The sequence below is a fragment of the Phodopus roborovskii genome, unplaced genomic scaffold, assembly GCF_943737965.1.
Source record: "Phodopus roborovskii unplaced genomic scaffold, PHOROB, whole genome shotgun sequence".
Classification (NCBI taxonomy): Eukaryota; Metazoa; Chordata; class Mammalia; order Rodentia; family Cricetidae; genus Phodopus; species Phodopus roborovskii.
The window spans coordinates 17,218,470-17,240,475 of record NW_026126433.1 but is presented as its reverse complement, the minus strand read 5'-3'; the positions used below and the strand labels follow the sequence as shown (position 1 = coordinate 17,240,475).

Below are 22,006 nucleotides of genomic sequence, written 5' to 3'. Positions count from 1 at the left end.
AGTGAGAGTTTAATATAAGTAAGATGGTAAGTCTTGGTCACAGGGCACGAAGAAATCAAATCAGTACTGATCAGGGAGTTCCTTCACTTTTGGGTAGCTTTCACAGTACTGGTAGTTACTATTCAGATTTTGGGGGATGAGGGAATGAACCAAACAGTCTTATTCAGCTGTGAACCCAATGAACTGCAATAGTGAACACCACACAAAGATTTGTCCATGGATATTGTTGTACAATGGCATAAATATTACAGCAGTAACTAGGTACTTTCTGGTTGGATTTAATGCCCTCTCCACAGAAGGACCTATTATAAATATGGTTATGAAGTCAGGGCAGGGGAGTGCAAAGGACCCAAGAGTAAATCTAGTTCTACTTTACTAAATGGATATGGTACCATGTCTATGCACAGACTAGGAAACTTTAAGGACTTATCAGAGAAGTTTCTTTTTGCAGTGGACAGTGGTTAATGCAGAAACTCACAACTGGTCAAAATGCAGATAAATAACTGTGGTCTGCTCAGCCACAAATGGGACATCTAAACTGTCATAACCAAGGCTCTGACCATTTGCCGAAGAGGAGGTGGAAAGGTTTTAAAAAGCCAGAGGTCCAGATGGACCAAAATGAAAGGGTGTCTTCTGGACATGACAAGAGTACTGTACTCATAAACTCAGGGTATCTATGACTTCCTGCACAAGCTAGTCCACAGTCTAGCATGGAATGAAAAGGACTCATGAACTGCTCACTGAGCATGATCATTTGAATGAGAGTGGCCCACATAGGCTTATAAATTTGAATGTGTGTTTCCTAATTGGTTCACTGTTTAGGAAGGATTATGAGTTGTACCAGTGTTAGAGGAGGTGTAGCAATCAGAGTGGACTTGAGGTTTTAAAAGCCCATGCCAGGCATGGTATCTCTTATTCTCTTTCTCTGTCTGCACATTATGAATGTGAACTCTCAGCTACTGTTCCAGTGCCATACCTGCTTGCCTGCTATGATGTTCCCCACCATAAAGGAAGTGGAGTAACCCTCTAAATTTTTTCCTTTCATAAGTTGCCTTGGTCATTGTGACTCTTCACAGCAACAGAATAGTAACCAAAACCCTGCAGAACTGTAAATGGTTGATGTCTTCAGGGAAAGGAGAGTAAGCTTTTCCTTAAGGGTACTGCTCCTGTTAGAACAACTACCCCCAGTGGATAGCCCAATAACCAAAAGTTTAAGGATAACACAAATTGGAAATGATGGGTGTCTTAGTCACTCTTCAATTGCTGTGACAAGACACCATGGCCATGGTATTTATAGAAGAGTTTATTTTGGCTTTACATTTTCAGAGGCTTAGAGTCCATGACCACCAAGAGAGTGACAGATGCTCACCATAGGTTAGCCCAGTGAGATATCCTTCAGATATATGGAACTGCAAGGCAAATTTTTGTTGTATTGGACACTAAATTTGTTGCAATAGCCATAGAAACAATATATTTACCGAATCAGTTGTGTAGGGGTTACAAAGGAAAATTAATATGAAACTTGGCACAGAGCTAACTTCCAAGAAATGAAAGTGTTATTGTAATTTACATTTGTTTTTATTTCAATATTGTTTGGGATTTAATACTCAACCAGCTTGGCCTAATGAAGGAGATAGCCACATACATGTTACTTCTATTAGGATGTATATATTATTTTGTAAAGTTTTTTCATATTTTATATAAACTTTTTTAATATTTAAGATTATATATAAAACTTTCTGCTTGCAAGCCAGAAGATGGCACCAGATCTCATTACACAGATGGTTGGGAGCCATCATGTGGGTGCTGGGAATTGAAGTCAAGACCTCTAAAAAGCAGGCAGTGCTCTTAACCTCTGAGCCATCTCCCCAACCCCAGTGATTTCATATTTTATGGTGCTATAACTTTTTGTGGAGGGGACAAAAGACAGTCTTTCTAAAGCAAGTTAACTCACATGGGGGCATCAAAGATCTTCTTGGTGAATAGGTCTTTCACATACTCTCCAAAACCTGCTTTGTTTTATTCTCTTAAACAAAGCCACTGTTTTCTCCGTCCAAACTGAGCACAAGGCCAGACACTAGATATACGGCCAGATTGTAGGCACTTCTGCCCTTAAACAAACTGGGCTTTTTCAAATTAGCCAATCTGAAACTGTTTACCTTGTATTGCCAGTAAAGGCCAAAGGCCTATGTTTACCTCCACCCCTTTCTCTTCAGGGTTTTCCAGTCATGTCCCTGTGTAGCATGCTGTACTCTTGCTTCAAGGGAAACTATGAGCATTGGTACATTTTTTAATACTTGAGGTGAACTGCTTTATGTTATCACTCAATTACTTTGTACAAACAAAGTAATATTTAAGAACTTTGCAGAGTATACTGTCCCATCACAGAGCAGACACAAGGCAGAGAGGCAAGCAGAGCTCTAAGTTTGAAGCCAGTCTAGTCTATGCAACAAATTTCAGGCCATCGCAGGTTACATAGTGAGACCCTGCCTCACCTTCCCTAACTGCAAGGGGTAAAAAAAGTCAGACATTGTCACTCCTGCCTGCAATGTCAGCACCTGGGAGGATAAGAATGAAGGTTCCATATGAGTTCAAAGCCATCCTGAAATATAGAGTGAGATGCTGTCTCAAAACAAACAAACAAACAAAGGTACAAAAAAAAAAAAAGGCCAATAACAAAACAAAAACAGAAAACAAACCCAAAACTTCAAACTAACCCATCTCAATCTTTGAGCTTTTGTTCACTGTTGACAAATTACACACTTTGGGTCTTTGTCATTCAAGGAAGTGAAAGAATGAAAAACGAAAAACTAATTGAAACCCTTCTATCATTTAAAAATTGAAAGGATCTTTTGGTTTCACATTGTGCACTCAGCTTTGACAAGGCTTTCTTGCAGCGGCAAGCCTGGGCTTTTCTTCTTTTGCCTGTGAATGCTTTGCATGCCAAAACAGATGAACTGGTTATGTTCTATGACTGGGAAGCCAAGGAGTATGAAGCAACCAGAGTCTTCTGAGAATTCCATTCCTAAGTAGCCATGAAATGATCAATAGGACAGCAAAGCATGGCAGCACTCACAATTTGTGGGGCTGAAAGTCCAGTAGGTGTCCACACCAGTGATAAATTTCCAGAATTGCACAATTGACTCTGTAACAGCAAGAAGGATGTTGGTCTGACTGCCCTAGGAAGAATGCCCTGCTGGTGTTTTATACTAAATCTTACACTGTCAGAGTACAGGACAGCCCTTCCTGTTGACTCAGCCTTTAGTAACTCTGTTAGCATACAGATTAACAGTTCTCACTGGGCTCACAAGAAACATGAACAGGAATATTAGAGGTTCAGAGAGATTTCATCCTAGTTGACAGAAATAAACCAAAGTGGGATTGTTACAAGGGCCTGCCCCCTTGATTTCAGCTGTCATCAATTTCAGAATCTTCATGCTAAATGTAGAAGAGACTCCCTCAGTCCACAAACCATTAAGGCAATGAAAAAGAAGCAATGGAAACTTATTGAAATATGTGCTATACACTGCATTGATGTCACCAAGCAGTTAGCTTAGACCCGTGATGCTTCTTTATAACGGCAAAAGCATACTATGTGGTTCTGAATTAAAGACTTTCTGATAGGCACAGCTAAAAGACATGATGCTTGCAGCTTGGGATATATCTCTTGTTTTCCTCTATATTTCCTTAGTTTCTTATTATATGCCTGCTCACATTTCATCCTTTCTTTCTTTCTTCCTTCCTTTCTTTCTTTCTTTCTTTCTTACTTACTTTCTAATAAAAGCAAGGACATTTTTAAATATAAATATATATATATAGATATATGTGTGTGTGTAAATATATATATATATATATATATAACTTTTATTTAAATTAGAAACTAGCTTGTTTTACATTTCAATCCCAGTTCCCACACCCTCCAGTCCTCCCCTGTTCCCCTCCACTAATCTCCTTTCAATCCCCTTTCTGTTCCCCATGGGTAGTCTTCAAAGTCTGTCATATCATTGGGGGAGGGGCGACCTGGACCCTGCACCTGCTCACATTTCTTGTCAACTAAATTTGCATTTTTTACTGCACCTTTTGAGTGCAGAGATTCCTCAATTACACAATTATCCCAAGTTTCCTTTTACATGTTGACTCTGGGAAGAGATAGGTGGTGTTCAATGCCTTGACAGACAGCTAGTTGCTTAGAGATTCTCCCTCTTATGTAGGCAGTTCCTAAAGCTTGGATGTTTTCCCCACTTCTTGCCACACAGCTGCCATATGCCTTTCAATAGGAAAAGTAACATGCACACTCAATGATTCTGCTTATATTACATATAAAGGACTTACTGGCACCAGATGGTGGTTAGTGTTTAACCATGTAATTCTACCATCACTTTGAAGGTTTTTATAGGTGACCTGGAACCCTTAACAATGATTCGATCATGTTAATTTGTTGGTTGGTCGAATTTTCTGAAAGAAGTCACTTTGGAGATGGCCTCTTAACCTCTCAATTTAAACATTGAGACAAATAAGATATGTGCAGGATCATGCAGTGGCTTCCTGCCAATTAGAAGCACACTCCTTCTTCCAGAGAATGAACTGCTGGAAGATGACCCCTATATGACCCATCTAGGAGGAAAAACCTTTGGGAAGGGATATTTTCTTACAAGGCATGAAGCTTGACCAGTGAGTGAATTTTGCATATGATTTTAGACCTACTCCTGTCTGCTCTGTAGATGTGAGAGGAGAATTGTTCAGAGAAAGCTCCAAAAGGAAGCTTGGGGCACTCTAGGTTCTATAACTTAGTTTTATTTTATCAAATCATGTAGCCAAGATCATTACTAGCCAAGACTAGGCTCAGTGGTAAACCACTTGCTTGATAAGCATAAAGATGCCTAAAACCCTGTGTTCAACCTCTTTAAAACGCATGCGCACACACACACACACACACACACACACACACACACACACACACAATTATACCAGCCTACAAAGTCATTTCCATTAATATGAATGATTGCCCTTTGAGGAGGAAATGGAAGTTGAGTGTAAGAATCTTGACATCAGATTTTAGCTTTATCCCAATATTTTTCTTGGTACTCATTATTCTCATTCCCTGATTTATTTCTCCCCATACTCCTCTGGCTGACATTGTGTTCTTCATTTTTATGTGTTTTTTGTTACTTCCTCTTAAATAGAATGTAAACTCCATGGATTTTTATCCACTGCTGTGTGCCCACAGTGGAGCTCATTCAATATTTACTAAGTGAAAGATCTGTTAACATGAGAGGACATCTGTTTTCATACCAATCTATTTCTGCAAATAGCCTTTAATGCTAAAGAGTATCATACTTAAACAACCAAAAATAACAAGAACAGATTCTTTTAGGCTTAAGAAATATTTTGTACATTTAGATACATGCTACAAGTAAAGATAGGGTTTTAATCAAACATCTTTTACTTTGAAGCTCACATAGTAAAAGAAGAAAAATTCTAAGCTAATATTTTTTTGTTTTTGTTTTTTGTTGTTGTTGTTTGTTTTGTTTTGTTTTTTCAATTGAGTAAAATTATTCTTTGCCTTTGAAAGCAGGCTTATTTGTGGTTGGTTCCTTCCCTTGCTTTCTTTGTCTTTCCTATCTCTTTCCCTACACTGCTGCTGCTACTATTTCTTCTGCTTCTCTCTCTCTAAGTGATATGAATATCACTTCACTTTCCAGACTGACCTCAAACTCCTGCGTTCAACAGACTGGCATGTGTCAACTTCCCCAGTAACTGGTACCACAAGCATACACCATTTGGTTTATGACTGATATCTTTGATAATTCAAATAAAATTATCAATTCCTGGTATGTTTTGCTATTAATTTCTACATGGAAATCCAGGGCAATTTAGCAAAGTTTCTATGTGGAAGTGTCCAGATCACACAGACTAGATATAATTTCAAAATGAATGTTTCATATCTTTAAAATTACAAGTAGGTTTCCTTTTCTCTTCTAGAATAGTTAACAGCTGCATGTTTTGACTCCTTTTACCTTGGCTTGTTAAGAACTGGCTTTGGGCAGAATGCTGTAGTGCCTGAAACTGCTAGAACAAAGGGAGCATTTAGAGATGTTCTCTACCTTCCTGGAATTTACACAATGAATGGAAGAAAGCTCAGCCTTATGAATACTGTGTGAGTTCAACACTAACTGATGACATTCCATTTGTGTTTCGAGAAGCCTGGCAACGGGAAACTGGTTTTTTTTTTTTTTTGTTTTGTTTTGTTTGTTTTTGTTATTTTTTTTTCCCTCTTCCTGGTTTACCGAGGCAAACTAAGTTGGAAAATGTTATTTGCTTTAATGAAATGATTTACTCTTGTGCAACATTAAGTTGTGTCAATCAAGCAAATAAAGGAAGAAAGTCTTATTTATAAAATTGCTTGTTCCTGATTTCATTTCATCTCAGTCTCCAAGTCAGGAGAAAAATGAACTTTTTGCTGCTTAGTACTTTTCTATTTTTGTATACTCCCCTAGCCTGGACAAGAGATAGACATTATTACATAGGAATTATTGAAGCAGTTTGGAACTATGCTTCTGGCAACGGAGAAAAGAAACTTATTTCAGTTGACACGTAAGTCACTCTTTGTTTTTTATGGACCAAATTTATAAATTATCAACTTAAAAAATGAAGCCAACAACAAAAGTATTTCTTTAATTTATTAAAAACAGAAACTGCTAAATGTTGACGTGAAAACCAATACTTTTACTGGTTTCCTTTTGTTTCCTAAATTTGTTACTATGAAGCTGTCCTGCTCCTTTCCTATTGTTCCTAGGGAACTATGCTAGTCTCTCACTCTTTCCTGTGGATAGTCATTCCTTTATCTATATTCCAAATGTACTATGCCTCTAGATTCAGATGTTCTTTTTAAAAAACACTATATAAAATATTCCTAATGGTGTTCAAAATATAGAACATAAAAATGAAATACAACTTAAATATGATTGTGCCTAATACTTGTTGGGAGATTCAGGACAGTGAATGAATGATGCTAATCTCTGTTTCTGAGTACTAATCTATAAAATGAGACAGCAAGCACTCCTAACAGTGTTGTTTTAACAGAGCCTGCAAATCTCTTAGCACAGCTCCACACACATAACACGTGCAAGAAGTGTTATGTTCTTATTATGAGGTCCTGATAAAACACCATGGAATTTAAGTCTTTGTGTTTTAGTTGCTTTATATCAAGCAATATTCTGAGATCACCACTTTTAATATTATCTAAACATTTATCACCAAATGGAAACTTGGTATTCAAACAAATATTGACTACACTATCTAATGTATTAGAATGGCAAGAGATGATAGGGGAGGATGGAGGGATGAGGGAACTGGGATTGAGATGTAAAACAACTTTGATTCAAATTTAAATTTAAAAAGAAGAAGAAGGAAAAAAAAAAAGCAAGAAAGGCAAGAGAGCTCATATGAGCCAAATAACCAGCAGCAACTAAAATTGCCTAAAAACAGCTCTATTATCGAGAAAAATCATGTAACTACCAAATCATTGATGGGTACATATTATTTTGTTTAATTTTATATACAGCTGAATTTTCCATGGTTGGAAAATGCATTGTTGATGATAATATCAAATTGTTATTTTACTAACCTAGTAATGTTCTGCAAGAAACAGTTCTGAGTCAACAACTGGCCTTAAAGACAACATAATAAAACTTGTGGGGTTTTTGTCTGTTTGTTTGTTTTTGTTTTGTTTTGTTTTAAGCCTGGTTTGGAGATAGTATTCTCTTCACAACAGTCGAACATATTTTTACAGCATCACTAGAAGCCTGGTTGTATATGGTTCATTGTTTCCTGACTAAGTACCATGTAAATTATGTAGTGTTTATTTCTAAGGAAAGGGGTCAGACATTCTACAAAGAAAAGAACTGAACTGTGAGTGAACCTCTGTGGTAGAGTACCTACCTAGCAAGTATGGGTTCAAAGCCATGGGTTCAGTTATCAGCAACACACACGTGCGCACGCACACACCACATACACACACACACACACACACACACACACACACACACACACATAACTAAGTTAGAACAAAGAAAAATGCTGTTCTACTCAATGCTCCATCTACCCATGCCATTATTTAAAATAAAAAATAAAGTCAGTCTATTGAGTAAAAACTACAGTGCACTGGCCATGTTCCAATGTGATAAACTCTAAGTATGAGGAAATAGAAGGATAAAGAGGGTTGGTAAGAACTTCAGGGTGTGGTTTCTTGGTTTCAAATATTCTAATGGCATCTCCGTTCCAGCTAGGAAATTCAGGGAAGATAAACTTGCTTACTACATTATTACTTAATAGAGACACTCAAGAGTATTCCAAAGAAAAACTGGACATTTTCTGCTCAGTTCAGCTTTCTTAGCATTGCTGTACTCTCTCCTGTGACTTCCCCATCAACTTATAACCTATAAGTTTTTTTCCCTCAACTACGTGAACCATGACTGGAGCTTTAGTAACTTTGCCGACGTTGTGCTGAACTTTACCAGAGAAGCATGGTAGTTACTTTTTGTTCCCTCCTTTGTCTTAAATCAGCAGTAGTGTGTGAGTCAGTCCATGAAGCATGGTAGAATGGCACAAGACATGGTGCCTCTCCTTGTGTTAAAGGACAAAACAAAGCAGAAATAAATAAGATGGGGCATAAGTTGTGAAAGAGCCCTGAAATGAGGGTCAGGTAAAGAACTAGGATGAAGTCAGATGATGAACTAAAGGTCTGGTTTAAGAAAGAAAAACACACATTTGAAAGGCAGGAACTTTCTGTGCTATGACAACTGCTTGGCCACACATGTCTGTGAGACAGAAGAAACTAAGTAAATACTTGTGCATATATGAAAATAAGAGAAATGTTAGTAGAAAGGCAGAAGAAATTACAGGGCATATTATACAAGTTTTTTTCTTGTTCCTAAGTGGAGAAACTCACACTGTAGAATGAATCAGGCAACAGAATAAAATAGGAAAGTGGGTCTAGATGGCCTACTAGAGTTAGCAAAACTGAAAAAAATAGCAGATGTTAAAGGAGAAAATGAATAAACTCTGTTTTGTTGGCTAGGAAAATAGACATCTCTTTGGGATTATTTCCAATGTTATTTATTTCTAATAAAATTAAATCAAAAGTAACATCCTTACACTATAGTCAGTGCTGACACTTCCAACAACATATAAATATTCTAAAACATATAGTTCTTGAAATAGGTAATTTATGTTTAAATAACAAAAAAGTATATACATGAGGTCTTTTATATTCTAAGTGCACTGGGGTCCGCAGCCATACTCCACATGGGGGTGGAGGACTGGGTAACCTTGGATACAGGATTGAGACAGCTTTTATAGGGTTACAACAATGCCCACACATCATAAACCAATCATCTCATAGCATCCAGTGCGGACCAATCAATTTGAACTATCCAAGCCCACGCTTAGCCCAGGAAGTCTTCTTTTGTGTGGGCTTCTGGGTGGGGTGACAAGGCTCATTTCCTGTGTTCACTCACTCACAGGTGCTATCGTAAACAGCCTTGTCTTAAACAGTCAAGAATGTGAAATTTTGACTACTCACTGCTAGGGGACAGGGTCTGGGATTTAAATGTCTAGCTTCCTGGGGTCAGTGGAGAGTTAGGCTAAAGTTTTCCATCTTTACATTGGCATATAAGAGAGTCATCGATATCATTATCAGGAAAGGGCATTCAAGGTAGCTTCTCCACTATGGCTTAGAATATTAGTTGGGGTCATCCTTATAGGTCTTTGGACATTTCCCTAGTGTCAGATTTCTCTTAAAACTTATAATGTCTCCCTCTATTATGGCATCTCTTTTCTTGCTCTCCTCTATTCTTTCCTTGACTCTATCTTCCTGCTCTTTCATGCCCATCTCTCCTCTCTTCTTCCTCCTAATTCCCTCTCCCCTCCCCCCATGCTCCCAATTTGCTTGGGAGATCTTGTCCCTTTCCCCTTCTCCAGGGGACCATGTATGTCTCTTTTAGGATTCTCTTTGTTTTCTAGCTTTTCTGGTGGTGTCAGATGCCTCTGGTTGTACTCTCCCTGATATCTACACTAAGACTCTGCTCAACCTACCTGTCATCAAGTTCATTCAGTGAGTTTGAGACTAATCTGAGGTACATGAGACTTTGCCTCAATTTTTTTGTTTTTAAATTTTTCCAAGAAGTAAAAAATTTGACTAACACTTATTGGGAAAATCCACTTATAATGCCCCACTCTCTGAGGTTGCCAAATAAGAATAACAAGCAATGGCTTATAAGGAAAGGGCACTTCATACAGGACAGCCTCTATGGACACACTAAACACCTCACTTGCTATAACCATTTCCAGTTCTCTGAATTAAGAAGATTGGTTAGCATTGTATTCCTGCTGTGCTCGAAGAGCTTAGCTAATTTTGGTGTATAATTCACTGAGACTTGTGATATATGCCCCTGGGGGAGTAAAATGCCTGTGAATAGACCATTTTTTTTCTATGATTTTTGTGTGTTAGTGAAAATATTTCTGAAGTGTCTTACAAAAGATTTCCTTTCCTAATCTCTACAGTCTGAGGATAGGATGAGACACCACATACAGGATCAGTGTTTTAATCAACAGCATTACTAGCCTGTGTGGGGCTCGAGAGGCTAGCTCGTATGGGCTTGCAGAGGCTAGATAGAACATTAGAAGCTGCAGAGATGAAGGAAATTCTGTGTACTGTTGCTAACTGGGAGTTGGAAAGATTGCTCCAGAAGCATATGGGCAGGATTAAAGACCTGGGACAGGCCCCCAGACATCAGCCACATGCAAAGAGTGATTTGAATTCTACAGACTAAAGACACTGAATTGTACCTACAACTTGGCTGATTCAGAAAGTGGATTTTTCCACAAGTCTTCAGGGAGTGCTCAGTCTGGCATTATGTTGATTTCAGTGCTGTAATGTCCAGGGCAGTGACCACAGCCATGATCTGTTAGACTATGACTCATCCAACAGTGAGTTATAAGCAGGTATTTCTTCATGTGGCTGTGTAATGATTTGTTATGCAATAATAAAAACCTAATGAAGCGTTCCAACAAGTGAAGTTAAAACTCTTCTATAATTGGGAGATTTTAGTACCCAAGATAAGAATAAACTAAAACCACTTCATTGAATTCTGAACTTACCAGTGGAACAGTATTATTAACTAATGATAGTAGCATTAATGACATATTATCTGTCATTAAAACTCATTTCTGATTCTCAGTTTGCCAGAAATTATAGGAGTAAGCTTTTTTGTTCTTTAAAAATGAAAAAGGGGGCTAAAATAGGAAGTATGATTGCTGGGAGGGAAACCTGTTTTCTATGAGTAGAAAGGATTACAGTTGCCAGCAAGAAGGACTGAAAATAAATATGAATAATTTGTTTGATTCAAAGACCAAGGATAGTAGACTCTGTGGTTGAATATGTGACTGGCACTGTTCTGACAAGCTTCCACTAGCTGAGTGACTTTGTCCCCAAGCCATGAGTGCCCCCTGACATTCCTTTGAAGGACAGCATCATAAGCAGACTTGCCCAGAGTTAGATATTTCTCAATTTGGTAAGGGAAACTTTTCTCAATGACCAGGTCAAATGGAAGAACCAGTTTGAGATATATCTATATGCAAAATCTTTGAGTATATTTTATCTTCAGATAAATTTTTATTTTAAGGACATTTTCATGACTATTCCAACCCCTCAAAAACTTTGTCTAGAAAAAAAAAAGAGTCACAAAGTTAAGGCAGAGCGCATCCTGTTTTAAGAAATGAGTAATAAAACACTAGTGCAGTAGATGCATTTTGACAAGTAGACCATGATATTAGCTGAGTCCTTCAAAATGCTTGCATGGCTCTGTTCAAAAACTGATCCACTGAAAACTAGCTTTGTAAGTTCAGCGTTTAAGAACCAATTCAGGTGTAAATATCAAATATACCCCCAAGTTTCTTTTTTATTGTTTTTCCTTCCTTCCTAGTTCTATTTATTATGTTGACATATTTAGGAGAATTTACTTAGTTTTTTGTTTTATTTACTTAGTATTTTGTTTTATTTTTGGTACCATGTTTTTGCAAGGTCCTCACAGGTGGTTCTCTACCATGCTTCTTATACCAAACATTTCATGAATTAAAATAGAGACAATCAACAGCTCTCTTCTTCAACTTTGGGAGTGTTTATACAACAGGCAAAGGCTGAATGTTGATGTGATCATTGATTCTAATGCTATTTCCAGAAATGAAAGCTTCTGATGAAAGTGTCTTTTCCTTTGCAGGGAAGAGTCCAATCTGTATCTTCAAAATGGCCCAGATCGTATTGGAAGCACATACAAGAAGGCCCTTTACATTCAGTACACAGATGGAAACTTTGGGGAGACTATAGACAAACCAGTCTGGCTAGGCTTTCTAGGCCCTATTATCAAGGCTGAAGTTGGAGATAAAGTTTATGTTCACTTAAAGAACTTTGCCTCTAGGCCCTACACTTTTCATTCACATGGGCTAACTTACCACAAGGAGAATGAAGGTAAATTCAGTGGGTACCTTTTAACTTCTAAAATTGGTATCTTTAGAGAGAACCTGTAACCATACTTTAAACACCAATCTATTTTATAATTGGATTTGAACTCATCACTATAAGTGCCTTATTTCTTCTAGTTATGTGACTTTCTGTAGTGGGAATGCCAAAGGTGCAGAAATGGACTAGGCACTGATAGTGAGAGCCACAGATGGACCACCAGTACTTAATTCCTCATCTAATAGAGGAAGAATATGAGAAATGGACAGCTCAGAAGAGGCATGAAGCCAGGGGAAGAGACGGATTCAGGGAGGAGGCTGTCTTATCTTTGGAATTCTTCCAGTGATCATACTGTGGCTGCTATTACCTTCCATCCTGAATTCCTATAAACTGCAGTCTAGCTAAGGTGGCCTGAATAATCTCATACACTAGCCACACAGCCTGAAGACCTGTGTTCAGTGCCTGGAACTCATGTGGTCTCTCTCTCTCTCTTTCTCTCTCTCTCTCTCTCTCTCTCTCTCTCTCTCTCTCTCTCTCTCTCTCTCTCTCTGTCTCGGAATGAATGCAAAATAAATTTAAAATTTTAAGGAGGTAAGTTTTTAGAAAAGTGGGTGTGTCTTTTTTTACTGAAGAAGCATGGACTTTTGAGTATCTACCCCAGATAGAACACAAAGAAATTAAAAAAAAAAAATGATGATACTTAAGTCTTGCATGATGAACCAGGGAGTTGAACTGGTTTTACTTGCAGGAGCATGACAATGCACAGGCAGTGATACTAAAGAAGAGCATCATGTAATATCCTAGGGGAAGACAGGGCTGCCATGGAAAACTACTCCCTGAGGTACCACATGAGCCTTCCTTCTCTGGACCCAATCTTGTGAGAGTCTCCTGTGGGTAACCACAGCTGCTCTGATTGCAAAATTGCAAGGGCACTTCATGACCAGAGGACAGAGTTCCACATTACACCATCTCTTTTATGTATTTGTATGAATCAAATGGTTGTACTAATAATATAACAATTGGCTATCATGTTTTTCTTTTTTACAGCACCATGGTATGTTAGAGTTAATGCTGACTTTCAAGAGATAGTAGTAAACTTGAGTTTGTTAAAAGGAAAAGGTTTTATTTTTTAAAGATACACGCAATGTGTCTAGAATTTGCTTTAAAATAATTTTACATGGCTAAAGATAAAGTTGAGTGGAGTTATGGAAAAAATAAAACAAGAAAGGCTTTCAGTTTACCATTGTTAAATCTGAGTTTATAGGTATACTGAAATCCATTAACTTAAAGGAAGAAGTTCATTTCAACTTGCACATATTTGAAAATTTCTAAAGTTAAGTGTAAATGTTTTGCATTCTGTAATTTCTATATATATATATATGCACACAAGTCAAGTCAGATATTATATGATAGGTTTCATTTATTTGAGAGGATGATTTATGATTTTTTTTTTTTTGCTTACTCTTTATACCATGACCCCCAGGTGAAAACTTTCCCTTAAATTACAAAAGTTACAGTCATCTTGAAATATCTACTGTATAACTAAATAAATTACCAAATTAATAGTAATTATTTTTTGTGAGGCTTATGGAATCCCTAGACATTAGCCTCTTGTTTTTTCTGTGTTTTCAGATAGGATATTATTGAATGTCCAAAGGGCACCCATTAGGTGTTGAGGACCTACTATTCCTTCAACTATGTTCATATGTACTCACTTACTAACCCCATTACATTCTGCTTTCCAGGGGCTGTCTACCCTGACAACAGCACAGATTTTCAAAAAGCAGATGACAAAGTGTTTCCTGGAGAACAGTATTTGTATGTGCTGAATGCCAGTGAGCAAAGTCCTGTTGACGGAGACAGCAATTGTGTGACCAGTATTTACCACTCCCATGTTGATGCTCCAAAAGATATTGCATCAGGACTCATAGGACCTTTAATACTCTGTAAAAAAGGTATGTTTTTTCAGTGCTCACAATATGAGAGACAAGTAGAAGGCAGTTTGTTTGTTTTCTTTTTTCCAATTAGTTTTTTAAACTATAAGTTATTCTATGTTGCAATTGAATCGATAGACAGTAAGAGTAAAAAAGTAAAAAAAAAAAGAAGGAAGTAAGGTACAGGATTGGAATTGATGACATGAAAAAATGGAATAAACCTTTAGATGAAAATGCCAGTAAAGCTAAGATGCTTGATATCAGTTCTTTGTGGGATAGACTTGCTGGTTATAACTTCCTAACTTCCAACAATGGTGTTACATGGAGATACATTGCTTTACCATGTGTGTCTACCTCAGTGGTACTCCCTACCAATGGCTATAATTACTTGTATTATATTACTAAGTATAATAATAGTACATTTTTTCCTCACCTCATGAAGACAACATAACTCAAGAGATAGAATGTAATATTTATTGGACCAATAGTTACCTGAAGAGCCTTCTTGTGTTGGCTTCTGGCTATGTGTGTGTTCAAGAAGATATGAACACATTTGAATTTTAACCTTCTCAGTTGCAAAAATTTAATAGTTTTGTCAGTAGTTATATAGATTAATAAGAATGCAGTGCACAGGACATGAACTTCCCTGAGTGTTTCCACATAGTGGAGTAGCATGTCCAGATCTGTGGTTTATTTTTTAAAAAATGAACACTAAATTTAAAAAAGAAGCTCTAATCACCTAAAACTGTGCTGAATCACATGCAGAAAATTCAGATCTACTAATTTACAAATTTCTACTTCAGGTTCTCTAGATAAAGAAAAAGAAAAAAATATTGACCAAGAATTTGTAGTAATGTTCTCTGTGGTGGATGAAAATCTTAGCTGGTATCTTGAAGATAACATCAAAACCTTCTGCTCTGAACCAGAAAAAGTTGACAAAGACAATGAAGACTTCCAGGAGAGCAACAGGATGTACTGTAAGATTTCAAAAGATATAGAAGTTTTTTTCAATAATTCTTTCAAGATTATTCTCTCACATACATACTCCTACCCAGTGGCCCTAATAACAAAACACATTGGACATGCAATTTGATATCTGACTTCCTAGTTAGAGTAACTATTGCTGTGATGAAACAGCATGACCAAAGGCAACTTTGACAAGATAGGGTTGATTTGGCTTACACTTTCATGTCACTGTCCATCAAAGTCATGGCAGGAACTCAAAAAGGATGGAAACCTGGAGGCCAGAGCTGACACTAAGGCTATTGAGAGTGATGCTTACTGACTTACAGCTAAGGGCTTGCAGAGCCTGAATATATATATATATATATATATATATATATATATATATATATATATATATATCACTTGGGACCACCAGCTCAGATGTAGTATCACCTACAATAGGCTGAACATTTGAACATTTCCACATTAATTACAAACTAAGAAAATAACCTACAGGCTTGCATATGACCATATCTTTGGAGGCAATTTCTCAACTGAGGCTGCCTCATCTCAGATGACTGTAGCTTGTGCCAAGGTGACACAAAACTAGCCAGCACACTGTCTAAATATTAGGCAGGTAAAAGCCAGAATCACCAAAATGTTCCTTAATTTATAAGAAAAATCATCAATTGGAATTTAATGCACACATGTTTAATTGTGTCTTTCCATCTTAGAAACATTTTTACTTGATGTTGTCATTGTAAAAGAAATTCATTAAGTCCAGAAAGTCCTAAGCAAAAAGAAGAAATTTAAATTGTCTGTCTTTTGCCTACAAATGTGGTTAACAACTGACTATTAAATAACCTTCAATATTTTAACTTTAACTGAATGTTCTCTCTCTCTCTCTCTCTCTCTATATATATATATATATATATATATATATATTGACTAAGTGAGGTTTTACTTCTAGTTTGCATTCATCTTCAGTATTGTATTGGCAGTGAGACTTAGGATAAACTAAGGTCCCAAAAGGAAAGAGTACGTGATTGATTAGCAATGTTCAGCATGAATATGGGATAGAGTAACTGCAAGTATGGTAGATATTTTCTATACCAAAGTGGTTCTGTTTCAGTAGAGATAACTATCAGTATCTCAAGAACCAATATCTACGAGACAAAAATTCTAATCTTGATTTGCAGCTATGAATGGATACACATTTGGAAGCCTCCCAGGACTCATCATGTGTGCAGAAGACAGAGTGAAATGGTATCTTTTTGGTATGGGTAATGAAATTGATGTGCATGCAGCATTTTTTCATGGTCAAGCCCTGACCAGCAAGAACTACCGTACTGATACAATCAACCTGTTCCCTGCCACCCTATTTGATGCTTTTATGGTGGCTCAGAATCCTGGAGTCTGGATGCTCAGTTGCCAGAACCTAAACCATTTGAAAGGTAATCATCTTCCCCTCTAATAAAATATGGTTGAGGAAAAGTAGAATCAAACAACTAATTAAGTAATCTGAACACTGAATTATTACCTTAGTTTTATCTCCATAATATTTACATCATAATTTAATAAAATCATGTAAGCCTGGAATGTTTATAAAGTAATGAAATCTGAAAAAAATTAATTTCTGGAATATAGCAATGGCTTCTGCCATGAAAATATGGTATCACTTGTAATTTGTCGATATAAAAATAAATTGTATGAAAATAGATTTATACTTTATGCTGGTAAGTAGTTTTTTTAACTTATGTCATGTAAAACCAACTTTTTATTTATGTGATGTACCTGTTCTTTGTCTTAACTTGCAAATATCATTACTGTTTCTGTAGCACAAGTTATAAGAACATTCGTAGCTCTTGAAATAATTTTTGAGAAATTTATTTACCAAGGAAATTAGACTTTTATTTTAAAACAGCCAACCCCCTCAAAATAAAAGGTTTGTTCAATGAAAATTTTAATGGTTATGTGACATTGAATCACTAGCCTCTCGAGGGGGATCCCACAAAGACTGGTATCTTACTTTGAAAACTCACAAGCTTAATGTTTCCTTTCTGCCATAAATACATTAAAAGTTTTGTGTCTGTTTAAAAACTTAAATTTTTCATCAGTAGTCTGTTCATGGCTGTTTGTCATGTTTTATTGCATTATCTCTGTCAATGTACTCAGTTTCCACCTGTCATCTCATCAGAAATTCCCACAATTCACCAGAGACTTCTCTTTGGTGTTTCAGCTGGTTTGCAGGCATTTTTCAAAGTTCAAAACTGTAACAAGCCCTCATCAGAGTCTGATACCCAGACAAAACATGTGAGACACTATTACATTGCTGCTGAAGAGATCATCTGGAACTATGCTCCTTCTGGAACAGACATCTTCACTGGAGACAGCTTAACAGCTCCAGAAAGGTAGCTCCCCACCAAAACCATTTTCTTTATGAGTAATTACATTAAATGTCTATGCAAGGCTTACTGGTCATACATATATGTTCTTCAGAGAAATTTCCATCTACGTCCTTTGCCCAGTTTTCTAGTAATTTGTTCCTGTTGGTATTAATTTTTTAGGAGTATTATATAGCCTGAATATTATTTCTTTGTCAGATACTCAACCAAATTTTTTCTTCTGTATTCTTTCCCTCTAAATGGTGTCCTCTGTTGCACACAGGTCACTCTTTGTATGTGTCTGGCTGAGTTTCATAAGCTGATACATTCTTTTCTTAGTCTTCCTTTCCTATCTGCAACTTTTCACAAATTAAACAAGGTAATATCTCAAAAGTCAGTCGGCATCATGGATATAATTCAGTGGGTAAAGGCACTTGCTGCCAAGCCTAATAAACTGAGTACCATCTCCATCCCTAGGGCCCACAAGGGAGGAAGGAGATAACTGACTCTTGAAAGCTGTCCTCTGACCTTTATATACACACCACAGCACAAATAGATACATATACACAAAATAAATAAAAGTGTTCATTTTTTAATGTCTAAAAGATGCCATTAATCCATGTCTATACACAGATTGTATTGGCAGTGAGCCTTAGCATAAACTAACAGTTTCACAGACATCACTGTTTCATAGAATCTCTTTCTGTGACTTATTTCTAAAAGAAGTTTCCCCTTTTGAACATTTAATAAAGTATTCTGTGTTACTCAGTGTTGGAGAGTTGGCCTGGTTGTGCCCAGGTCTGTATCTCCTAAAGCATAGACTAAGTCCCGGTTTTAATGACATCTCCCAGCAACTTTCCTTGGCAGATACAATTCTCTGAAAGCTGCCTGCTTCCCTTCATCTACTTTGCTAATACTACAAAACACCTCATCATCTTTTACTGAAGTTTAAAAAAAAAAAAAAGCTGCTTCTGACTGGCCTTCCTCCCATAGTATTTTATTTCATAACTTTTTCTCTAAGCAACTTTTGCAGAGCTCCTCCTAAAATACTCATCATGAAGCCTTAAATTATTCATTATTGCCATGGAATGGAATACCCAAACATTAACCAGGTCTGCTTGTCCGCTTATCTCTTCAGGCCTCATTCCTTATTCTTCTGCCCTATATTCTCTGCTTCTGCTATGATTTACAGGCCTGCCTCATCAATTGTTGGTTTCTACCCCACATGGGTCTACACAAATGAATGTGAAGATCCGGAATATTTTGTCAACAGTAGAAGTTTTTTGAATTCACAAAACACAAAAATTAACTAAAAACCTAATGTATTATGAATACAAGGTATTTTAGGGGGTACTTTCCTGTGTTCTATCATATGATTTCTCTACAGCCTTAGGCTTAAATGCACAACATTCACACTTTGCTCTTTGTAAGCCATTGTGCCACACACTGTCATCTCAGCTGCCTGAAAGTCTTCAGCTCAGAGTGAAGATACTTGCTGTATGTTATGAATTACAGTGTTGTTATTGTATATACAGAGTTTTCTATTCTTACACAAACATATGGTTAACTTACAGCAAACAAAATCTCACTGTTTTTGTCTGCCACTCAGCATGCAAGTACAAACTGGTATATCTTTGGACTGTATTTGTCACAAGGTTTGATTTTTAAAATTGCCATTTGAGCTGGGTACTGGCGGCACAGCCTTTAATCCTAGCACCCAGGAGGCAGAGGCAGGCATATCTCTGTGAGTTCAAGTTTGAGGCCAGCCTGGTCCACAAAGGGAGGTCCAGAAAAACCCTATCTCAAAAAATAAACAAAACAAAAAAGTTGTTCTTTGATTTGCTGACTCGGTTTCACTCACACACAAAATTGTTAAATGAATATTTGCTTGGGATTAAAGCAGAATGTCCAACAGTTTCTGAAATGACTTTAAACTTACCACTTTGTACCCTATACGTTCCATACTAACAATTAGAAAACCAAAATATCAATCTTCCCTAAAAAATGTTTAAGACATCATGTTCTAGGGTAGTGATATTCAGCCAACACTTAATTCATTTTGTGAGGATAAACAAGCACAGCCACCTCATTAGTATGCAAATGTATTTCATTTTAAATAAGAGACAAAATTCAGAAGTTACCTTTAAATAAATTTATGGTTTCTTTTCTGCAATATGTGACTTGCAAATCATATGTATAGAGATATAGATACACACACATACATACATATATACATACATACATACATACATACATACATTCTGTACTCTGGGTCTTTTAAAAATTTCTCAGGCAAAAGGGAGGTTAAAGAGGGAAGGCTTAAGGATTCTTGCTGTGGAATAAAGCATAAATCTAATTGGTCTTAATAATAAAGACCTGGAATCCAGTATCAGAGTAAATGTTGAAAGATCAGAGAAGTAAAGGAGCCAACTACTAGAGAGTCTCCTTACCTGTACTATATTCTCAGACCAAAGGGCCTCAGCTCCTATCTCTTGGAATTCTCAGACTGAAAGGATGAGAGATTATATCTCCATTTACCTTATATTCCTATAATATTGGGGAGATAAATACGAATCTGGGAAACGATAAGCTGATGTATGTTTATTTGGGGAGAAATCACACCACAAACAGATGACTGCCCACAGTTCCCATCCCAAAGATGCCTCCTGATGCTCTCTGTCTCCAACCAGGAAGCAAGAGAGAGAATTGGGTTCCAGGACCTCAGACCTAGTCCCCCTTCATCAAGCCCGCACCTGTCCCCATGCCCCAATGGGCGTGGTCAGTGCAACAGTCTCAGGTGGGGTGGATACCTCACTACAATTCCCCTTCTAGCCTAAAGAAAAGATTTAGGCTTTATAGAAAACTATATACAAAGTCAGTAAATATAAAGTATGCTCATGAAAAAGGAAAAATAAGAACATACAAGCTTAAGACCTATTGCCAGTGAGGTAAAAGAGCAAATGACAAAAACCACATATCCAGTCCTAGGGTAAAGGCATAACAGAGATTACTATAGATTGCCCTAAGCTGAAAAGCTTGTCTTGTAACTAATATCTCTATCTACGAAGAGAGAGCAATAATTGTGACAGTCTAATCTTCACCCTCATCAAAGATCTGGGAAGGAAGATAACAATGCTAGGGTAGGCAGAAAGTGCAGGCAAAAAGCTTCCAAAAGGTGCAGCGAAGACAGAAACAGCAGGCTACCTGAACAGTCACAGTAACATCAGGGCAAACAGATGCAGGGGGGTAGAAAGGCTGTCTTACCCTGACTCGGCAAGGTTCAGCAGTCTTCTATGCTTGTCTTCTGAACACACAGTAGGACAGCATGTCCAAAGTCAGTTGTTGAAGTGGGAGCAGTTCTTTGCCCAAGAGGCCATTAGCCGAAGAAAGGATGGACTCTAGAAAGAGTGGTATCAGTGCCCAACATATTCTCAGGAAATGTTCAGTGCTCTGTGTCAATGGAGTACTCATAGTAAAACATTTAGATACAATGTTCTGTAGGTTTATAAAGTGTTTGAAGATCTAACATCTATGTCTGACTAATCTCATAGGTATAAGAAATATGGGCGAAAATGACTTGACAGATTTTGATGATTCCTTGTGTAGGGTATCATCCTCCATGTGGAATGAGGAGGGTGGAATGGGAGGGGGGCCAGGGGCATGGGAAGCAGGGAGGGAGAGGGAACTGGGATCGATATGTAAAATAAAGGATATATATATATATATATATATATATATATATATATATATAAACATGGGAAAAGATAATCTGTAATACTCATGATAATCTGTAATACTCAGGAACCTAGCTATATGAATGGTTGAAACTACCCTAAGTAATTAGCAAGTACAATGACTTTAACAATATATATATATATGTATGTATGTATGTATGTATGTATGTATGTAGGTAGGTATATATAATATTGAAATCTCTAATACAGAGGTAGAATTGAAATGTCTTGACCAGTGGTAAAACTGTATAAGAACTGTATAGTGCAACATGATAAAAAATCCTAAATTGTATCAATATGCAAAATATCTTTAACATATGTAAAGATATACATACATAGAATATGATGCACAAAACATCATAAGAGAAAAATCTTACACAATATTACAAGATACAATATACAAATTATCCTAGAAAGGAATACAAACTTAATTTTACATACGTTACAACATATAAGAATCTATAACAATGTAAATTGTATTAAATAATTACT

General features: G+C 36.9%; 1 protein-coding gene across 2 annotated transcripts in view; it reads left to right on the top strand.

Annotated features, from left to right (window-relative positions):
* The first annotated feature begins 6,311 nt into the window (after nucleotides 1-6,311).
* Nucleotides 6,312-22,006, top strand: part of Cp (ceruloplasmin) — a 57,900-nt gene continuing 42,205 nt past the window's right edge. Inside the window, exons 1-6 of one of the 2 annotated variants that reach the window (XM_051185927.1) lie at nucleotides 6,312-6,594; nucleotides 12,279-12,526; nucleotides 14,263-14,472; nucleotides 15,255-15,428; nucleotides 16,596-16,850; nucleotides 17,636-17,807. In XM_051185927.1, the coding sequence (XP_051041884.1) occupies nucleotides 6,449-6,594; nucleotides 12,279-12,526; nucleotides 14,263-14,472; nucleotides 15,255-15,428; nucleotides 16,596-16,850; nucleotides 17,636-17,807 (1,205 nt within the window). In that variant the 5' untranslated portion in view covers nucleotides 6,312-6,448. The remainder of the gene's footprint in view (nucleotides 6,595-12,278; nucleotides 12,527-14,262; nucleotides 14,473-15,254; nucleotides 15,429-16,595; nucleotides 16,851-17,635; nucleotides 17,808-22,006) is intronic. The other variant, XM_051185928.1, reaches the window with a different exon arrangement.